The sequence below is a fragment of the Salvelinus namaycush genome, unplaced genomic scaffold (genome assembly GCF_016432855.1).
Source record: "Salvelinus namaycush isolate Seneca unplaced genomic scaffold, SaNama_1.0 Scaffold159, whole genome shotgun sequence".
In the NCBI taxonomy this organism is placed as follows: Eukaryota; Metazoa; Chordata; class Actinopteri; order Salmoniformes; family Salmonidae; genus Salvelinus; species Salvelinus namaycush.
This window is the reverse complement of record NW_024058330.1, coordinates 77,544-100,461: the sequence shown is the minus strand read 5'-3', so window position 1 is coordinate 100,461 and position 22,918 is coordinate 77,544. Positions and strand designations below refer to the sequence as shown.

The 22,918-nt window shown below is 44.4% G+C and overlaps 1 protein-coding gene across 1 annotated transcript; it reads left to right on the top strand.

Moving 5' to 3' along the window:
- The first annotated feature begins 1,086 nt into the window (after window positions 1-1,086).
- On the top strand, window positions 1,087-18,837 carry LOC120037144 (complement C1q tumor necrosis factor-related protein 1-like). Its single transcript, XM_038983319.1, has 4 exons — window positions 1,087-1,291; window positions 13,198-13,553; window positions 14,800-14,936; window positions 15,982-18,837. Exons 2-4 carry the CDS (start codon window positions 13,198-13,200, stop codon window positions 16,530-16,532), a joined length of 1,044 nt encoding a protein of 347 aa, XP_038839247.1. The 5' UTR covers window positions 1,087-1,291; the 3' UTR covers window positions 16,533-18,837.
- The last annotated feature ends 4,081 nt before the right edge of the window (window positions 18,838-22,918 follow it).

Sequence of the window (22,918 nt, the reverse complement as noted above, 5' to 3'; positions counted from 1 at the left end):
GCCCGGAGCTGCCAGTAGTCCAGAGTTGCCCCTCTGTCCTGAGCTACCTCTCTGTCCTGAGCTACCTCTCTGTCCTGAGCTACCTCTCTGTCCCGAGCTACCTCTATGTCCTGAGTTATCTAGGGGGGACCTGTGTTAAGGTTCCTAGACCAGGGTCGGGGGCGAGGATCGCCACTCAAAGGACGCTAAGAAGGGGGACAAAGACAATGGTGGAGTGGTATCCTCGTCCTGCGCCGGAGCCACCACCGTGGACAGATGCCCACCCAGACCCTCCCCTTGAGGTTCAGTTCCGCATCTTGGGGGGGGGGGGGGGGTACTGTCACGTTCCTGACCTTATTTGCCTTTGTTTTACTTTGTTTAGTTGGTCAGGACGTGAGCTGGGTGGGTAGTCTATGTTATGTGTTTCTATGTTGGGTTAAATGTGTTGCCTGATATGGTTCTCAATTAGAGGCAGGTGTTTGACGTTTCCTCTGATTGAGAACCATATTAAGGTAGGCTGTTCTCACTGTTTGTTTGTGGGTGATTGTTCCTGTGTCTGTGTCTGTTGCACCACACGGGACTGTTTCGTTTGTTCGTTCGTTTGGCTAGTCTTTCCTGTTTGTGCGTTCTTCGTGTCATTATGTAAGTTCTCAAGTTCAGGTCTGTCTACGTCGTTTTGTTGTTTTGTAATCAATTCAAGTGTTCTTCGTGTTCGTCTTGTCTTTAATAAATATCCATTATGTCTGCATACAACGCTGCGTTTTGGTCCGACCCTTACTCCTCCTCCTCATCCGAGGAGGAGGCATTAGACAGCCGTTACACCTACAACAGATGTTTCTCAACAAAACGTTGGAAGAACGATCTGTTTCATTTGTCCAGACAAACTGTTGAATCTACTTACAGCTACTTCACACCCCTATCAATGCAACTCAATTCAAAGGGCTTTATTGACAAGGGAAACATGTTTATATTGCCAAAGCAAGTGGAATAGATCATAAACAAAAGTGAAATAAACAATCCCCCCCCACCCCTCTCCACTTGGTTCAAGGATCCGGTCTTTCCGCAAGCAGCAGGCAGGCAGCAGTGTTCAGTGTTAGTAGGGGAGCGTTGGAGGTGGAGGACTCTCACACACTGACTGGCTGCAGGGATCTGAGGAAGACTAACTGGGATATAACCAGATTAAACTAACGGTGGGATAGACGTGGGCTAGACCAGGCTAAACCAGGCTAAACCAGGCTACAACCAAGTCAAAGAAACAAGCAGGATCTTTTCCATATAGCCTGAGTGTTGTGGCTCTATAACCACAGAAGAGGTGAGTGTTGTCATATTATCTAGAATGCTCATTTTGTTGCGTTGAATCTGAACGTCAGGAATATGGTGCAGATATATATTACATTGTATTCATACTGAACGAACACATTCGGCTCAGATCCAGTTTCCATTGTTTTTGCCAATTAAATGTGTTAACAAAGCCTGTCAAGACACGCCCACACACAGCTTCTGTGGAGCCTTGACAAACCATTCCTAGATTTCGTACTCATTTGAATAATACCTAGCATGCGTTGCAAGTGTTTGTTTTCACATGTATGCTCTTATCTGGAGTGACGTACAGTCGGTGCATTCAACTAAAGTAGGAAAACAACAACATATCACAGTCGTATCAACAGCAACAAAGATCATCTGTAACCGCTACTCAGAATGTTACTGTAGTTACTCATTTGTGGGTTTATTGTGTATGTTGGAGTGTTTTGAAAATCGTTGCTGCCAGTTTTAAAGTGTTTGAAAAAGCTAACAGATGTGGATTTCACTGATGAAGAGGTCAGAAAATTATTATTGTAATATAACCTTCAATTTATTGAAAGTTCCTGGACTTTTGCAACCCTGCTCCCGTGACAATGTACTCAGAGATGGAAATACTTGGCTCTGTACCAAATGGCACCCAATTCCCTCTGTAGTGAACTACATTCGACCAGGGCCCGTAGGGAATAGGGTGTGATCTGGGACGGATCCCTTGTCTCTCTGTTAGACACAGAACAATGGAAATGGTATGAACACAATATGACATTATAGTGATATAATCAGAGAACAGAAGCAGAGTGTTTGAGAGGGATAGGCATTGGAGTGTCCTGAGGTGGCAAAGCAGTGAAATGTGAAATGTTGGACAGGAATTCTTTGGGCATGCCATCACAAAGACTTCAGGCTGCTGCTAAACCTGCTCAACTTATGTCTTGCCATGGGAGAGAGAGAATGAGAGGGAGAGAGAGGGAGGAAGGGAGGGAGGGGGAGAGAGAGAGGGAGGGAGAGAGAGCCCAGGGAGAGCCCAGGGAGAGCGAGAGAGACCCTTAAATTGAAAATTGAATTGAAAGAGAGTGAGCGAGGGAGGGAGAGAGGGAAAGACGAGGGGGTGGGGGGGAGCCCAGAGAGAGGGAGAGCAGGAGAGAGAGTGTCAGAGAAAGGGAGAGAGGGAGGGACAGAGGAGAGAGAGAGAGTCCAGAGAGAGGGAGAGCAGGAGAGAGAGAGAGTTTCAGAGAATATGTAAAACAATGTGTTAATGTAATACTTGGACCTTACATAGCAATGTTCTTCTACAGTAGTTCCAAATACTTTTTCTGCCGTCAAAAAGGCACTGCACTTGTTCAGTTGTTGTCTGCATATTGTACCAGGTGAGTACAGGTCTGTTTTTAGCCTTTACTATGTCATTAACAGGTCTACGTCCCAAATAGTACCCTATTACCTATTTAGTGCACTACTTTTGGCCAGGACCCACAGAGCTCTGATCTAAAGTAGTGTACTATATGGGGAATAGGGTGCCATTTGGGATGCACTCAACGTGTTTTGTTTATTTGGTGATGCTCTGTCACGCTACAGGTGAAGATGCTCCTGGCATTTTATCATCACTGTGTGCGTGTGTGTGTGCGTGCGTGTGTCTGGTACTCTACGTAAGGTCGTCACGTTTCATACCACTACTGATGGACAGCAGGCTACTGAAGCTGCTCCTCAACTAAAACAATGACACAAATACAAGATGGGGAATATCCCTGGGGGTCGACTGGTTACGTCCCAAATAGAAACCCTATTCTCTATTTAGTGCACAAGGGCTCTGGTCAAAAGTTGTGCACTATGTAGGGAAATGGGACGTAGCTTCTACCCCTAACCACAGACCTGGGATCAGATTAATCTTTCATCGGGTCAGATATATAGGGTGGGACCCAATATTTACTGCCCTCTCAGTGTGTGTGTGCGTGTGTGTGGGGGGGGGGGGGGGGGGGGGGGGGTTACACAACATATAAGAGATACATGAAGCTACTTGTCTGTATTATTGAACACTCAGTCAACAAACAGACACACACAGTTGTTGTTGACTTCTGTACCTTACATCTCCTTTTGTCCTGGCAGTCAATATGCAGGAAGACAGGCACAGACACACCAACACACGCAATTATGAAGACATGTAGGTAAGGCAATTAGTCACACATGTGTGCACACACACACACGCACATTTTCTGACTTTAGACATTCCACCATAGACAAGATCCAGCAGAATCTTCGCTGCATGAGTACAGTTAGTTTTACTGGCGATGGGTCTGCTGTACTACTAGGTTTCTGTTTGTCTCGTCATCAGGAACGGCTCTTTCCATGACATAGACTGACCAGGTGAATCTACGTGGAATCTACAATTCCTTAAATCCACTTCAATCAGTGTAGATGAAGGGGAGGAGACAGGTTAAAGAAGGATTTTTAAGCCTTGAGACAATTTGATTGAATTGCCTTTGAACGTGGTATGGTAGTAGGTGCCAGGCACACCGGTTTGAGTGTGTCAAGAACTGCAACGCTGCTGGGTTTTTCATGCTCAACAGTTTCCGTGTGTATCAAGAATGGTCCACCACCCGAAGGCGGCCAGACAAATTGGGGAGTGGGGGGGGGGGTGCAACTCAATATTAGGAAGGTGTTCTTAATAGTTTGTACACTCAGTGTATATGGATCTACACAACAAATGGCCTTGGACATGGACTTATGATAAAACATTTTCTGTGTTAATTAAAAAAAAAAAATCAACACTGAAAGTGTGGAGTCTGTGAACCCATATAGACACCGGAACAGTGTTAAATTAAAACACTGCTTAGAGTAAAGCCTTATTCAAATATTTCCCTGAGTGCCTTGCTTTTCGAGTAAATTGTAGATTTACCACCCTTGACTGTATATGTGGGCAAATGGAGTGCATCTCAATATTAGGAAGGTGTTCCTAATGTTTTGTACATTTCACTGTTTGCCGAATCAAGGGTCCCAATAACTTCAGCATCCACCGTTGGGATATGAAAGATTTATAGGGAGTGGAGAGGTCACAACATAACCCGTATCAAAGAGACTGCGGTGACAACACTGGGACTTGCTCCAGTTTCTGAGGCTTTGGATGACACACACACACACACACACACACACAGAGGACTTTCCCTTGCTGGCCCCTGATGCAGGGTTCTCAGATATTCTCCTTCAGAAGAGAACCACTGGGTGTGTGTGTGTACAGTATGTGTGTGTGTGGGTGTGCTGGTGTGTGTTTTACATTGCTTCCTGTGCACACACACACACACACACACACACACACACATCCCCAGTGGTTAAGAGCCCACACACACAAAGAGTTCCCTGGAGATATGGGAAGCAATAACACTGTGAAGGTCAGGACTGTGGTTCGAGATGGACCATTTCTCTCACCGTTCCCTAAACTCACCAGTCCGAGGACGTACTTAATACTGTAGTATATGTGTGTGTGTGTGTGTGCCACTGTAGTGTAAACATCTCTGGAGCGGATCTGAAGGGAAGAGAGGGGAGGGTTAGGAAGATATCAAACTTGGGATTGTAAACATAGGGGCCAACTAAAACAAAACATTTAAGAATCGTCCTTTGTTCAAAATTACGTCTTATGAGAGAACAGAAAGTTAATTCTTTACTATTTGAACACTGGTTTTGTCAGTTATCTGCTTGAAATATTACAAATGTACATTAATAACTTAAAAGGGGGATACAAAGGGTGATAAAGCGCCCTCGGTTTGCTGTAAATAGTCACAACCACTGTTTCTAATAAACTTCAATGAGTAAAATGGATCAGAGTATACAAAACAAACACTTAGTTACCATCTCCAAAAAACAAACACTTAGTTACCATCTCCAAAACAAACACTTAGTTACCATCTCCAAAACAAACACTTAGTTACCATCTCCAAAACAAACACTTAGTTACCATCTCCAAAACAAACACTTAGTTACCATCTCCAAAACAAACACTTAGTTACCATCTCCAAAACAAACACTTAGTTACCATCTCCAAAACAAACACTTAGTTACCATCTCCAAAACAAACACTTAGATACCATCTCCAAAACAAACACTTAGATACCATCTCTAAAACAAACACTTAGATACCATCTCTAAAACAAACACTTAGATACCATCTCTAAAACAAACACTTAGTTACCATCTCCAAAACAAACACTTAGATACCATCTCGAAAACAAACACTTAGATACCATCTCTGTAAACAAACACTTAGATACCATCTCTGTAAACAAACACTTAGTTACCATCTCCAAAACAAACACTTAGGTACCATCTCTAAAACAAACACTTAGATACCATCTCTGTAAACATCAACTGAGAAAACCACTTGGAAAATAATTCCAGAATTCTTTAAGCCCATTTTACTGTTGTGGAATTGGGTACCATTTAGGATGGATCCTCTGTCTCCAATAGCTTCCCCGTTCCTCCTGCATCTGGATTAGAGAGAGGAGAGACCTAATAAAAGAGCAGAGGGTGAAGTGTAGACATGGTCTGGCTTTTACCCTATGGTATCCTGTTCACTATATAATGCACTACTGTTGACCACCAGAGCCCTATGGGCCCTCGTCAAAAGTAGAGCACCATAAAGGGAATAGGGTGCCATTTGGGAAGCATCAAGTTGCATGAAGAATCAGTGTTAGAGGTCAGAGTTCATAAAGTGAACACATGAGATTAACCAGGGGATTAGAGATTCAGCTGTGGCCACAACGCCTTTCAACTTCTTCAGATGCACCTGACATCAGGGTTATCATGCTCTCAGATGAGGAGACAAAGTCATGCACGCACACACACGCATTCATACACACACACGCATTCACACACACACACACACACACACACACACACACACACACACACACACACACACACACACACACACACACACACACACACACACACACACACACACACACACACACACACACACTGATTATACACTTGATATATTCTCTGCTGTTTCATTGACTAGTGTCTTCTCTCTCGCTCTCTCTCGTCCATCCTTGTTAACCGTGATATTCCTGTTTATTCATCCTTCAGATTCTTTATTGTTAGTCTCTTGCCATATTAGACTGCGTATAAACCTTCTGTCAGTACAGACAGTCCCTTCTCTTTCTGTTGAAAGTCTATTCTCTCCATGCGTTCCAAATGGCAAACTATTCCCTTTCTAGTCCGCTACTTTTGTACTGCACTATGTAGGAAATAGGGCTCTGATCTAAACTAGTGCACTATGTAGGAAATAGGGCTCTGATCTAAACTAGTGCACTATGTAGGAAATAGGGCTCTGATCTAAACTAGTGCACTATATGGGGAATAGGGCTCTGATGTAAACTAGTGCACTATATGGGGAATAGGGCTCTGATCTAAACTAGTGCACTATGTAGGAAATAGGGCTCTGATCTAAACTAGTGCACTATATGGGGAATAGGGCTCTGATCTAAACTAGTGCACTATATGGGGAATAGGGCTCTGATCTAAACTAGTGCACTATATGGGGAATAGGGCTCTGATGTAAACTAGTGCACTATTTGGGGAATAGGGCTCTAATCTAAACTAGTGCACTATAATGGGGAATAGGGCTCTAATCTAAACTAGTGCACTATTGGGGAATAGGGCTCTAATCTAAACTAGTGCACTATATGGGGAATAGGGCTCTAATCTAAACTAGTGCACTATGTAGGGAATAGGGTGCCATGTGGGACGTACAGTAGTGTTTGTCTGATTTACCACCACATTGGGTCACAGATATGCACCACAGCACAGACCTTTGCTCAATGGTCAAGTTGTAGTGCTGTTTTATCTGGTCTCAACCTGAAGACCTAGAGGCCGGAGAGGCACTATACCTGACAGGAACACTGTTTTATCTGGTCTCAGCCTGATGACCTAGAGGCCGGAGAGGGACTATACCTGACAGGAACACTGTTTAATCTGGTCTCAGCCTGATGACCTAGAGGCCGGAGAGGGACTATACCTGACAGGAACACTGTTTTATCTGGCCTCAGCCTGATGACCTAGAGGCCGGAGAGGGACTATACCTGACAGGAACACTGTTTAATCTGGTCTCAGCCTGATGACCTAGAGGCCGGAGAGGGACTATACCTGACAGGAACACTGTTTAATCTGGTCTCAGCCTGATGACCTAGAGGCCGGAGAGGGACTATACCTGACAGGAACACTGTTTTATCTGGTCTCAGCCTGATGACCTAGAGGCCGGAAAGGGTGTAACGGCAGTCTAAGTCGTCCTCCTCCTCAGACGAGGAGAGGCGAGAAGGATCTGAGGACCAATGTGCAGCGTGGTAATTTTCCATGATTTAATTAACACAAAACAAGACACTATACAAAATGACAAAACAAACTAACCGTCACAGTCCTAGCTGGTGCAGACAAAACACAAAGACAGGAAACAACCACCCACAATCCCCAACACAAAACAAGCCACCTATATATGATTCTCAATCAGGGACAACGATTGACAGCTGCCTCTGATTGAGAACCATATTAGGCTGGACACAGAAACAGACGAACTAGACACACAACATAGAATTCCCACCCAGCTCACGTCCTGACCAACACTAAACAAGCAAAACACATAAGAACTCTGGTCAGGACGTTACAGAGGGAGTATACCTGACAGGAACACTGTTTTATCTGGTCTCAGCCTGAAGACCTAGAGGCCGGAGAGGCACTATACCTGACAGGAACACTGTTTTATCTGGTCTCAGCCTGATGACCTAGAGGCCAGAGAGGGACTATACCTGACAGGAACACTGTTTTATCTGGTCTCAGCCTGATGACCTAGAGGCCGGAGAGGGACTATACCTGACAGGAACACTATTTTATCTGGTCTCAGCCTGATGACCTAGAGGCCAGAGAGGGACTATACCTGACAGGAACACTGTTTTATCTGGTCTCAGCCTGAAGACCTAGAGGCCGGAGAGGGACTATACCTGACAGGAACACTGTTTTATCTGGTCTCAGCCTGAAGACCTAGAGGCCGGAGAGGGACTATACCTGACAGGAACACTGTTTTATCTGGTCTCAGCCTGATGACCTAGAGGCCAGAGAGGGACTATACCTGACAGGAACACTGTTTTATCTGGTCTCAGCCTGATGATTGGACTTCAAAAGCACAGCTCTTCTCCAAAGTAGCTACTCGCTTTAAACGTTGATCACACTGCATCACAGGAAACAAAAAAAACAAAACATGTTAATAACTGCTGTGATGTCATTTCCTTGATACGGAGAGAGGAGAGTTAATGGTGATTATAGACTTTAGGGTGATACGATCTCCTAATTGGAGAAGAAAAACAATCAAGCCTTACCAGTACACTGAAAGGTAATGATCTACCCTGTGTTTCAATAGATTAATAAGCACTTTGATTATCCCCAGAGGAGATTCATAATAGCAGCAGACAGAAAGACACAAGTACTGAGAGAGACCAAAACACGAAATAGAAAGCGAGGAGCCATGTGGACATAAAACATATGACCTATAATTTCAGATTAGGCTGCACTTTCCTCCTGGTCCTTATGTGAAAACAACATCTCACACATGATCCGTCAGCTGACTCTCTCTCATGCCATAGTCCTGATCTGAAGAGTAACATAACATTCCTCTCACACTTCTTCAGGGTGAGAGAGCAGTGACCCTTATTAACTTGACCTTTGATCTTCAAAACATATCTGATCGTCAGGATCGGTTCAAGGGCATTATGTCATCACTACCTTAAAGACGTCCAAAGACCATCAAATTCTCCAGCATAATTTCTCTTGAGTTAGTCAAATCAAATCAACGTTTATTTGTCGCGTGTGTCGAATACAACAGTGAAATGCTTACTTACAGGCCCTAACCAACAGTGCAATTTTTAAGTAAAAAATAGGTATTAGGTGAACAACAGATTAGGAAATAATAAAACAACAGTAAAAAGACAGTGAAAAATAACAGCAGCGAGACTATATACAGTAGCGAGGCTATATACAGGCACCGGTTAGTCGGGCTGATTGAGGTAGTATGTACATGTTGGTATGGTTAAAGTGACTATGCATATATTATTAACAGACAGTAGCAGCAGCGTAAAAGAGGGGGTGGTGGGTGGCGGGACACAATGCAGATAGTCCGGGTAGCCAATGTGAGGGGCCACCGGTTAGTCAGGCTAATTGAGGAAGTATGTACATGAATGTATAGTTAAAGTGACTATGCATATATGATAAACAGAGGGTAGCAGCAGCGTAAAAGAGGGGTTGGGGGGCACAATGCAAATAGTCCGGGTAGCCATTTGATTACCTGTTCAGGAGTATTATGGCTTGGGGGTAAAAGCTGTTGAGAAGCCTTTTGGTCCTAGACTTTGCGATCCAGTACAGCTTGCCATGCGGTAGTAGAGAGAACAGTCTATGACTAGGGTGGCTGGGTACTTTGACAATTTTTAGGGCCTTCCTCTGACATCGCCTGGTGTAGAGGTCCTGGATGGTAGGCAGCTTACCCCCGGTCATGTACTGGGCAGTTCGCACTACCCTATGCAGTGCCTTGCGGTCTGAGGCCGAGCAGTTGCCGTACCAGGCAGTGATGCAACCAGTCAGGATGCTGTCGATGTTGCAGCTGTAGAACCTTTTGAGGATCTGAGGACCCATGCCAAATCTTTTTAGTTTCCTGAGGGGAAATAGGTTTTGTCGTGCCCTCTTCACGACTGTCTTGGTATGTTTGGACCATTATAGTTTGTTGGTGATGTAGACACCAAGGAACTTGAAGCTCTCAACCTGCTCCACTACAGCCCCGTCGATGAGAATGGGGGCGTGCTTGGTCCTCCTTTTCCTGTAGTCAACAATCATCTCCTTAGTCTTGGTTACATTGAGGGATAGGCTGTTATTCTGGCACCACCCGGCCAGGTCTCTGGCCTCCTCCCTATAGGCTGTCTTGTAGTTGTCGGTGATCTGGCCTACCACTGTTGTGTCAGCTGCACGCTTAATGATGGTGTTGGAGTCGTGCCTGGCCACGCAGTCGTGGGTGAACAGGGAGCACAGGAGGGGACTGAGCACGCACCCCTGGGGAGCTCCAGTGTTGAGAATCTGTGTGCCAGTTGTGTTGCTACCTACCCTCACCACCTGGGGGCGGCCCGTCAGGAAGTCTAGGATCCAGTTGCAGAGGGATCCTTAGCTTAGTGATGAGCTTTGAGGGTACTATGGTATTGAACACTGCGCTGTAGTCAATGAATAGCATTCTCACGTAGGTGTTCCTTTTGTCCAGGTGGGAAAGGGCAGTGTGGAGTGCAATAGAGATTGTGTCATCTGTGGATCTGTTTGGGCGGTATGTAAATTGGAGTGGGTCTAGGGTTTCTGGGATAATGGTGTTGATGTGAGCCATTACCAGCCTTTCAAAGCACTTCATGGCTATGGATGTGAGTGCTACGGGTCTGTAGTAATTTAGGCAGGTTGCCTTTGTGTTCTTGGGCACAGGGACTATGGTGGTCTGCTTGAAACATGTTGGTATTACAGACTCAATCAAGGACATGTTGAAAATGTCAGTGAAGACACCTGCCAGTTGTTCAGCACATGCCTAGAGCACACGTCCTGGTAATTCGTCTGGCCCGCGGCCCTTGTGAATGTTGACCTGTTTAAATGTCTTACTCACGTCGGCTACGGAGAGCGTGATCACACAGTCATCCGGAACAGCTGATGCTCTCATGCATGCCTCAGTGTTGCTTGCCTCGAAGCGAGCATAGAAGGGGTTTAGCTTGTCTGGTAGGCTTGTGTCACTGGGCAGCTCGCAGCTGTGCTTCCCTGTGTAGTCTGTAATCGTTTGCAAGCCCTGGCACATAAGACAAGCGTCGGAGCCGGTGTTGTACAATTCAATCTTAGCCCTGTATTGGTATTTGCCTGGTTGATGGTTCATCGGAGGGCATAGCAGGATTTCCTATGACCTTCCGGGTTAGAGTCCCACACCTTGAAAGCGGCAGCTCTACCCTTTAGCTCAGTACGAATGTTGCCTGTAATCCATGGCTACTGGTTGGAGTATGTACGTACAGTCACTGTGGGGATGACGTCCTCGATGCACTTATTGATAAAGCCAGTGACTGATGTGGTGTACTCCTCAATGCCATCTGAAGAATCCCGGAACATGTTCCAGTCTGTGATAGCAAAACAGTCCTGTAGTTTAGCATCTGCTTAATCTGACCACTTTTTATAGACCGAGTCACTGGTGCTTCCTGCTTTAGGAATCAGGAGGATGGAATTGTGGTCAGATTTACCAAATGGAGGGTGAGGGAGAGCTTTGTACACGTCTCTGTGTGTGGAGTAAAGGTGATCTAGAATTTCTTTTCCCTTTTCCTGTTTGCTTATTTCCTTATATAGCTGACTGAGTGCGGTCTTAGTGCCAGCATCTGTCTGTGGTGGTAAATAAACAGCCACGAAAAGTATAGCTGAAAACTCTCTTGACAAATAGTGTGGTCTACAGTTTATCACAATATACTCTACTTCGGGCGAGAAAAATCTAGAGACTTCCTCAGATTTCGTGCACCAGCTGTTGTTTACAAATATGCACAGACCGCCCCCCCTTGTCTTACCGGAGTGTACTGTTCTATCTAGCCGGTGCAGAGTATATCCTGCTAGCTGAATATCCATGTCGTCATTCAGCCACGATTCCGTGAAACATAAGATGTTACAGTTTTTGATGTCATGTTGGAAGGATTTTCGTGATCGTACCTCGTCTAATTTATTTGTCCAATGATTGTACGTTGGCGAGTAATATTGACGGTAACGGCAGCTTTCCCACTCGCCTTCTGCGGATCCTTACGAGGCACCCCGCTCTGTGTCCTCTGTACCTGCGTCTCTTTCTCTTGCCAATAACGAGGATGTTGGCCTTGTCGGCTGTTAGCAGTATATACCGTGCTTCCTGCTCGTTTAAGAAAAAATATTAATCTGATCCGAGGTGAGTGATCGCTGTCCTGATATCCAGAAGCTCTTTTTTTGCCGTAAGATACGGTGGCAGAAACATGATGTACAAAATAATTTACAAATAATGTGAAGAAAAACACATAATAGCACAATTGGTTAGTCGCCTGTAAAACGGCTTCCATTTCTTCCAGCGCCATTTTAATGGATCTCCATTAGCTGCTGTGTCTAATGTGTGAAATTAGTTAGTGAAATTAGTTAGTCTCATGTGTGAAATTAATTAGTCTGTGTTAAATTAATTAGTCTAATGTGTGAAAAACAAATGTTTTGTGTGTTGTTTTTTACACTGATTAACAGTTTTTAGAGTCTGTCTCCATCTCAAATCGCACCTTATTCCCTACATAGTGCACTACTTTTGTTCAGAGCCCTGGTGAAATATATATTGTAGGTAGTAGGGTGACATTTGAGACGCACCCTGTTGTTGTCATAATGAGGTGTCATCACCATCCTAGACATTTGGTTTATCCCACAAATACATTACAGCAGCAGGGCAAACCACTCTGTTTCCAGAGACACTGCGTCCTTCCCCAACTTGGCCCGTCATGTAGTAACCACTCTCCTAGAGATAGAGAACCATTCATAGTAAAACTAGAGTGCAAAAAAACAACCATTAACAACATCTATGGGTGGATCTCAATTGTATTTCCTTGATTCATTGCATCCTCTCTCCTCACTAGTTACCACAGCCACAAAGTCAAAATTGTCTATATTGTAAAAATTCATGAAAACTAAAAGTTAGTGTTAGGCATAAGGTTAGCAGTGTGGTTAAGGTTAGGGTAGGTTTAAAATCAGATTTTGAAGAAGAGACGTTTTAGAAATAGGTGGGGTTTAGCCATAATGACTTTGTGGCTGTGGTAACTAGTGATGACCATTCCTCACCCTATGAGCTCAATCACTTCCTGATCATGACTGATGTCACTTCCTGTTTCCTGTTTCCTGAAGATGAAAGTGCGTGGTGGGCCTCCACCCTCTTCCCTGTGTGCGTGGGTGGTGCTGCTTTTTTTGGTGGAGTCAGGTGAACCCTACCGGACCCCATACGACCAGGAACAAGACCAGAACAGAGACAGGGACAGAGAGAGGACAGACTCCAGGCTAGACACCAGGACAGACACCAGGCTAGACACCTGGGCAGACTCCAGGCTAGACTCCAGGACAGACACCAGGACAGACACCAGGACAGACACCAGGGACTACCAGAGAGATGCCAGGCCAGACACCAGGCCAGACACCAGGGACTACCACAGAGATGCCAGGCCAGACACCAGGACAGACTCCTGGGACTACCACAGAGATGCCAGGTATTACTGCTATACAACATACTACCTAATAATACCTCTCCAAGTGGCATCCTATTCCCTATATGGTGCACTACTCTTGACCAGGGTCCCTATATAGTGCACTACTCTTGACCAGGGTCCCTATATGGTGCACTACTTTTGACCAGGGTCCCTATATGGTGCGCTACTTTTGGCCAGGGTCCCTATATGGTGCGCTACTTTTGACCAGGGTCCCTATATGGTGCGCTACTTTTGACCAGGGTCCCTATATGGTGCGCTACTTTTGACCAGGGTCCCTATATGGTGCGCTACTTTTGACCAGGGTCCCTATATGGTGCGCTACTTTTGGCCCTGGTCCCTATATAGTGCACTACTCTTGACCAGGGTCCCTATATGGTGCGCTACTTTTGACCAGGGTCCCTATATGGTGCGCTACTTTTGGCCAGGGTCCCTATATGGTGCGCTACTTTTGACCAGGGTCCCTATATGGTGCGCTACTTTTGACCAGGGTCCCTATATGGTGCGCTACTTTTGACCAGGGTCCCTATATGGTGCGCTACTTTTGACCAGGGTCCCTATATGGTGCGCTACTTTTGGCCCTGGTCCCTATATAGTGCACTACTCTTGACCAGGGTCCCTATATGGTGAGCTACTTTTGACCAGGGTCCCTATATGGTGCGCTACTTTTGGCCAGGGTCCCTATATGGTGCGCTACTTTTGACCAGGGTCCCTATATGGTGCGCTACTTTTGGCCAGGGTCCCTATATGGTGTGCTACTTTTGACCAGGGTCCCTATATGGTGCGCTACTTTTGGCCCTGGTCCCTATATAGTGCACTACTCTTGACCAGGGTCCCTATATGGTGCGCTACTTTTGACCAGGGTCCCTATATGGTGCGCTACTTTTGGCCAGGGTCCCTATATGGTGCGCTACTTTTGACCAGGGTCCCTATATGGTGCGCTACTTTTGACCAGGGTCCCTATATGGTGCGCTACTTTTGACCAGGGTCCCTATATGGTGCGCTACTTTTGACCAGGGTCCCTATATGGTGCGCTACTTTTGACCAGGGTCCCTATATGGTGCGCTACTTTTGGCCAGGGTCCCTATATGGTGCGCTACTTTTGACCAGGGTCCCTATATGGTGCGCTACTTTTGGCCCTGGTCCCTATATGGTGCGCTACTTTTGGCCCTGGTCAAAAGTGATGCACTAAATAGGGAGTTGGGGTGCCATTTGGGGTTGTGTCCGTTGACATTGTTTTCTCTGCTAGTGAGGTGAGGGGTAAAGAGTGTCAGCGGTGCTGTGACCCTGGAGAGGAGGTCCGTACTCAGTCTGCCAACCCCCAGTACCCACAACACTACCCACAGTACCAGGCGGTGCCACAGATCAACATAACCATCCTCAAAGGTAGGTGGTGCCACAGATACTACTACGTAGCAAATGGGTCTGAAGTTTGCGTTTGATCAACGTCTCGAATACTTTACCTATTTTTGACACAATTGGCCGAAAATGCTCAATGCGTTAGGAAGTTTAATTTCCCCATCACTAGGACTTACTAATCACTTTTCAAACCAGCATATTGTGATTTTCAAGTCTGATGTGACCCATAAGTGATGATTTTCAGACCACCATTTTGAGGATCACTATGCCATAACTGTCCATAAAAGGTTTTATGTCTAATTCAAACACTAAGGCAGTTATTTGGTGAAGTCTTCAGCAGTGAGAGTTATTGAATGCAACAATCATGTCCCTGTCACTGACAAACATAATCATGGGTGAGTATCTCTCACATTACTTCAAAAAGCATGCTGGGAAATAGGCAGTTTTAAAACAACACCCCTTCCAAAATAATGTAACACTACCAGTTATTCCCTAACACTAAAAAAGTATAATGGCATCAACTCTAATAAAGTGTTCATTTAAGTTGAAATTTGCAGCACCCATGGTGTTAGGGACCAACACTCTAGGGGTGTTAGTTTGTCAACACTTTGAAAAGTATTAGTTTAACACAATTTTTTTCGGTGGGTCACATATACACACTAAGGAATTGTTACTTTTTACTCTATTTGTCTTAAAATTCTGATCTCAAATCTGCAAAGTGCATTCCAAATGGTACACTATGTGGGCAATAAGGTGCTATTTGGGACTCAGACTGTGTCTAGCGGGATAACAATTAGGCGAATAAAGGCTTTGGGCCAAAACTAGTTTTGAAACCAGTGGGTTAGGAGAGGGGATAACAGCTGTGGGTATTTGTATCTGCCACATTGTTATTGCTATGCTAAACAGCGGACCAGTCGGTGTCAGACACAAACACAACAAATAGTTCAACGGATCATAAACACATTTCAAATCCTAATCGTCAGTTATTTGAGTACAGAAACGCGGGGGAAACCATCTTGACCATCCACTGACCTGAGGTCATTTCTATAATTTCTACTTTGTCCTTCTCTAGGTGAGAAGGGGGACAGCGGCCAGCGAGGACCCTACGGTAAATCCGGCAAGTCCGGCCAGTCCGGCCCCCGTGGGCCCAACGGCATCAAGGGCACCAAGGGGATCATGGGGGCCCCGGGTGACCCCTGCAAGGCCCAGTACGCTGCCTTCTCCGTGGGCCGCAAGAAGGCCATCCACTCCAACGACTACTACCAGACCTTAGTGTTCGACACTGAGCTCGTCAACCTCTACGGCCACTTCAACATGTTCACCGGCAAGTTCTACTGCTACGTGCCGGGAATCTACTACTTCAGCCTGAACGTGCACACGTGGAACCAGAAGGAGACGTACGTGCACGTGATGCATAACGAGAGAGAGGTGGTGATCCTGTATGCCCAGTCCAGTGACCGGAGCATCATGCAGAGCCAGGGCCTGATGCTAGAGCTGGAGCCAGAGGACCAGGTGTGGGTCCGGCTGTTCAAAGGAGAGAGGGAGAACGCCATCTTCAGCGATGACTTTGATACCTACATCACCTTCAATGGACACCTTATCAAGCCCAAGAGTGAGGGGTAGGGGTCGGTTGGGACTGTTTCCCAAATGGCACCCTATTAGCTGTATAGTCCACTACATAGGGAACAGGATCCCACTTGGGACGCATTCTGGGGGGGTTGTGGGCTTGTATGATGGACCAGTGTGACGCGAGAAGGAGAACAAAATGTGAAGAAGATTGGTTCCCAGTTCATAGAAGAATATCTTCTTCACGTTCTTATTGTGTCTTTTTATGTGTGTTATAATAACTGTATTTTAATCCAGATATCAAAAGAGATATTGACTTACTTTGAGAAGTAAACCAAGCCACTTGTTAATTTGGCAAAAACATGTTGCACACACAGCCTGATGAAGATTGATGATCGTTTGGAGGTTTTGTCAGGAAACAACCAAACAGAATCAATTCAAGATGGCCACAGTTCAAGATGGCCACAATTCAAGATGACCACAATTCAAGATGGCCACAATTCAAGATGGCCACAACAACCCACACGGGAAGTAGTGGTGCTGAGGGTGCTGCAGCACCCCCTGATGAATAAAACAATATAATATTAATATAATATAATAAAATAAAAAATAGAATTACACCCCCCCACCAGATGAGTGCTCTAGGCCTTTATTACTCCTGTATGAGAGGGGAAAAATACTTGTCAACAGAGCGGAGAAAAATTATCCTCAGGGTAGGGACGTCCCAAGGATCTCAGATAGCAATAATCGTGTTCAAAGTGCCTTGATTGCGTGAAGCACTCTCTTGCAGATATACCATTCTTACAGTACTGTTTCACTTTTGGCCAGTAAATCTTAAAAATGGCACATTGACTCCCTGCAACACTTAGGCTGCGTCCCAAATGGCACCATATTCCCTATTTAGACACTGTTTTTTTCTGGTAAAAAAAAACTGTATAACGGAATACCGTTACGGTGCTATTTGGACGCAGAACCTTTATGAATCATGTATTTTGAATGTATTTTGTGTGATGCAAAGTATTATGATTCGTATCAACTTTGCACCCAGATAAACTATATGTTAGGTTAAGAGCACTCCTCATAGCTTTCAGATGTAGAGACAGATAATCATATTTTTTGGAGTCAGACATAGATTGGACATATTACACTGTAAACACATCCATTTAAATGTCAATATATCTTTATTGTCAATTTCAACTCAATAGATCTTTATTGTCCCCAGTGTAAAACTGTTGTATACATAGATATCATAAAACATGTCATACAATGACCTAGACTAGATAAAGCAACAGGTGCTAAAATGGACTTCATATGAACTAGACTAAGCATGGCATATCTGTACATTCACTCACATAGTTGCATTCTGGTTGTTTGGTGCCTGTGGACATTCAAACCTTGTAAGCAAACTGTATCTGTAGGTTTAGGTTATTGTACTAGGGTGGGGTTGCCCTTCTTTGAAATATGAAATGAAAAACCCAGAACTAATATTGACAATGGAAGCATCCCAAATGGCACCCTATTCCTTGGACAGTGCACTACTTCTGACCAGAGCTCTATGGGCCGTGGTAAAAAGTAGTGCACTACATAGGGAATAGGGTGCCATTTAGGGCGCGGTGACAATATTCTTTCATAGTGGATTTAACCTACCATGTATAATACAACAATAGGACCAGCTATACTGAACGTGAGCTGCAAAACCCGCCGCATAATTACATGTGGAGCTTTTACTTTTTAAATGGTGTTCGGGTAAAAGAAACAATCCATACAGTATATATTGTATTGTATTTTGCAAATTGTTTGAAATATAATTATGTGCTTTTTTTTATTGTTAAATATTATAATGTCAAGTGTAACACCAGTGGTGAAAAAAATATATACCAAAATCATATCAAGTTCGACATAAAAATGATTTTTTTTGTTGTTGCCACAAGCCAGTATTCACTTTCCATGAAACCTCAAGTCATTTAGTATGTCAAGGATGGTTTCCCAATATTCTGTTTATACAAGTTGATGACAGCCAATCAGATGAAGAAGTCCCTAGAGCTCACTATTAGCCCCCAAGGTCAGGGCCCCATTCCAAACCAAACCCTCACACCCTATCCCTGGGTCCTATTTGGGCCTTGTTACAAAACCAAACCATCACACCCTATCCCTGGGTCCTAGTTGGGCCTTGTTACAAAACCAAACCATCACACCCTATCCCTGGGTCCTACTTGACTTCCCCTCATGGCTTTTGAATGACAGGTCATTGTCAGTCAAATAATTTATACTGAACAAAAATATAAACGTAGCATGCAACAATTTAAAATATTTTCCTGAGTTACAGTTCATGTAAGGAAATCGGTCAATTTAAATAAATGTATTAGGCCCTAATCTATGGATTTCACATGACTGGGCAGAGGTGCAGCCATGGGTGGGCCTGGGAGGGCTTAGGCCCACCCACTTGGGAGCCAGGCCCAGCCAATCAGAATTAGTTTTTCCCCATAAAAGGGCTTTATTTCAGACAGAAATTACTCCTCAGTTTCATCAGCTGTCCAGGTGGCTGGTCTCAGGTGAAGAAGCCAGATGTGGAGGTCTTGGGCTGACATGGTTACCCATGGTCTGCGGTTGAGAGGCTGGTGGGACATACTGCCAAATTCTCTAAAATGATGTTTGTTGGCGGCTTATGGTAGAGAACTGAACATGAAATCTCTGGCAACAGCTCTGGCGGACATTCCTGCAGTCAGCACGCTCCCTCAAAACTTGAGACATCTGCAGCATTGTGTTGTGTGACAAAACTGCACATTTTAGAGTGGCCTTTTTATTGTCCCCAGCACAAGGTGCATCTGTGTAATGATCATGCTGATTAATCATCTTCTTGATATGCCACACCTGTCAGGAGGATGGATTATCTTGAAAAATGATAAAAAAATTCACTAACAGGGATGTAAACAAATTTGTGCACACAATTTGAGAGACATACGCTTTTTGTGCATATGGAAAATGTTTTATTTCAGCTCATGAAAGACGGAACACTTTACATGTTATGTTTATATTTTGTTCAGTATAAGTGAAACTCCAGTTTCTAATGAATTAGTTCACTTATTTTTCTGGACAAGTAACAGGGTCCAGACAAAGTCATCCAACCCTTTTCGATGAGCTAAAATGGAAGTAAAAAAGGATGTGGAGAGGAAGGCCAGGAAATACTTACCCAAAACCAGAAATGACAGGAAACTGTTTTAGTGCATGCAGATGTACGTATTTGATATACTGTCAGTGAAAGCTGTCTACTGTTGACTTTCTTTTAATTTAACCTTTATTCATTCAGGCGAGTCAATTAAGAACAAAATCTTATTTACAATGACGACCTGGCAGCCACTACAGTATGGATTGTTTGAAAGTAGTTTTGATATATAAAGATTAAACTGAGAATGTATATGGTTCATATTCATTAAAAATACAAATATAAAATGCTCTGTTGTTTGTTTGAGTGACAGGGAGGTTGAGAGAATGCATGAGAGAAATGGTATCCTTGCATGCTTATTTAGGCGTGTGTGTGTGTGTGTGTGTGTGTGTGTGTGTGTGTGTGTGTGTGTGTGTGTGTGTGTGTGTGTGTGTGTGTGTGTGTGTGTGTGAGCCTGTCTTGTATCGGGTGTGTCTCTAGTTCCTCTGGGTATTTGATGGTGTGTACCTGCCAAGCTCTTTCAGTGGACACAGTGGAATGTGCTGGGTAGATCAGAATGCTCCAACCCAGACCCAACCTAGAGACGGAGACAGCAAATATTATGCCTCTGTCTTTCTTTCTGTAGTTACTGTGCTCTCCCTCTGCCTCTCTTAGGCTTTTGGGGTATGTGAAATTTCTAAAATTTAGTGTGCTTTAAATGCCAGGATGTCATGTTCATTTTGGCTTTTCATCTATGAAAATTCGCTCCACACTATCGAGGAAGAGAATTGTCTTTTCAGAGCCACCTGCGTCTTTCTTTTCCCCAACGCAGTTAAGCCAAAACCACGCCCCGGGGCATTCTACAACGCTTTGAGCGCCAAGACTCCAGGTCCGGAAATGAATATCACTTAGCGCAAAATTTCAGTCACTGATTAATAACATTTGCCCTTGTATTTCAAGATTGAAAGATATAACATAATGTCATGGACCGAGCTAGCCATTAAGGTCCCTTAACGCTCAAAGACAGATTCAGTGGATGATTAATTATGTTTGACATCATATTCGCTAAATCCTTAATAATACATACATATTTTGTCTATGCCAGTGGCTAACCACTCCCCTTGAGCATTTTGTATTTTATTGAGACAACTTCAAGGGGAACATCATTTGTGCTTTATTGTGCGTTATTCACTTTTAATGTGGATACCAGTATTAAAGAGTTTACTTTTGTTACGTCATGTGAGGAGGACAATTAAGGTCTAGTTCCTGTTACTCTACACTGACCACTGACCTAACTTGACTCTACACTGACCTAACTTGTCTCTACACTGACCTGACTTGTCTCTACACTGACTTAACTTGACTCTACACTGACCTGACTTGTCTCTACACTGACTTAACTTGACTCTACACTGACCTGACTTGTCTCTACACTGACTTAACTTGACTCTACACTGACCTGACTTGTCTCTACACTGACCTAACTTGAGTCTACACTGACTTAACTTGACTCTACACTGACCTGACTTGACTCTACACTGACCTAACTTGACTCTACACTGACCTGACTTGTCTCTACACTGACCTAACTTGACTCTACACTGACCTAACTTGACTCTACACTGACCTAACTTGACTCTACACTGACCTGACTTGACTCTACACTGACCTAACTTGACTCTACACTGACCTAACTTGACTCTACACTGACCTGACTTGACTCTACACTGACCTAACTTGACTCTACACTGACCTAACTTGACTCTACACTGACCTAACTTGTCTCTACACTGACCTAACTTGACTCTACACTGACCTAACTTGACTCTACACTGACCTAACTTGACTCTACACTGACCTGACTTGTCTCTACACTGACCACTGACCTAACTTGACTCTACACTGACCTAACTTGACTCTACACTGACCTGACTTGTCTCTACACTGACCACTGACCTAACTTGTCTCTACACTGACCACTGACCTAACTTGTCTCTACACTGACCTAACTTGACTCTACACTGACCTAACTTGACTCTACACTGACCTAACTTGACTCTACACTGACCTGACTTGTCTCTACACTGACCACTGACCTAACTTGACTCTACACTGACCTAACTTGACTCTACACTGACCTGACTTGTCTCTACACTGACCACTGACCTAACTTGTCTCTACACTGACCTAACTTGACTCTACACTGACCTAACCTGACTCTACACTGACCTAACTTGACTCTACACTGACCTGACTTGTCTCTACACTGACCTGACTTGTCTCTACACTGACCACTGACCTAACTTGACTCTACACTGACCTAACTTGACTCTACACTGACCTGACTTGTCTCTACACTGACCACTGACCTAACTTGACTCTACACTGACCTAACTTGTCTCTACACTGACCTGACTTGACTCTACACTGACCTAACTTGTCTCTACACTGACCTGACTTGTCTCTACACTGACCTAACTTGACTCTACACTGACCTAACTTGACTCTACACTGACCTAACTTGTCTCTACACTGACCACTGACCTAACTTGACTCTACACTGACCTAACTTGTCTCTACACTGACCTGACTTGACTCTACACTGACCTAACTTGTCTCTACACTGACCTAACTTGACTCTACACTGACCTGACTTGTCTCTACACTGACCTGACTTGTCTCTACACTGACCTAACTTGACTCTACACTGACCTAACTTGACTCTACACTGACCTAACTTGTCTCTACACTGACCTAACTTGACTCTACACTGACCTAACTTGTCTCTACACTGACCTGACTTGACTCTACACTGACCTAACTTGTCTCTACACTGACCTGACTTGTCTCTACACTGACCTAACTTGACTCTACACTGACCTAACTTGACTCTACACTGACCTGACTTGACTCTACACTGACCTAACTTGTCTCTACACTGACCTAACTTGTCTCTACACTGACCTAACTTGACTCTACACTGACCTGACTTGACTCTACACTGACCTGACTTGACTCTACACTGACCTAACTTGACTCTACACTGACCTGACTTGACTCTACACTGACCTAACTTGACTCTACACTGACCTAACTTCAACTGGGTTGACAAGGGCCCGATGATGGAGCTGTTTCACCTTGTCCATATCCCTAGCATAAAGATTTATCCTTCATCTCAATGCCATGTTCTTTACTCCATTGCCACCTCCAGGCTGTTTGGAGCAGGTGAAAAACACAAAGGAGGAGGGTTGCCTCCGGGAAGGCCTAATGCTCCTCTCTCTGCCTTGCAGTTGTCGGATAA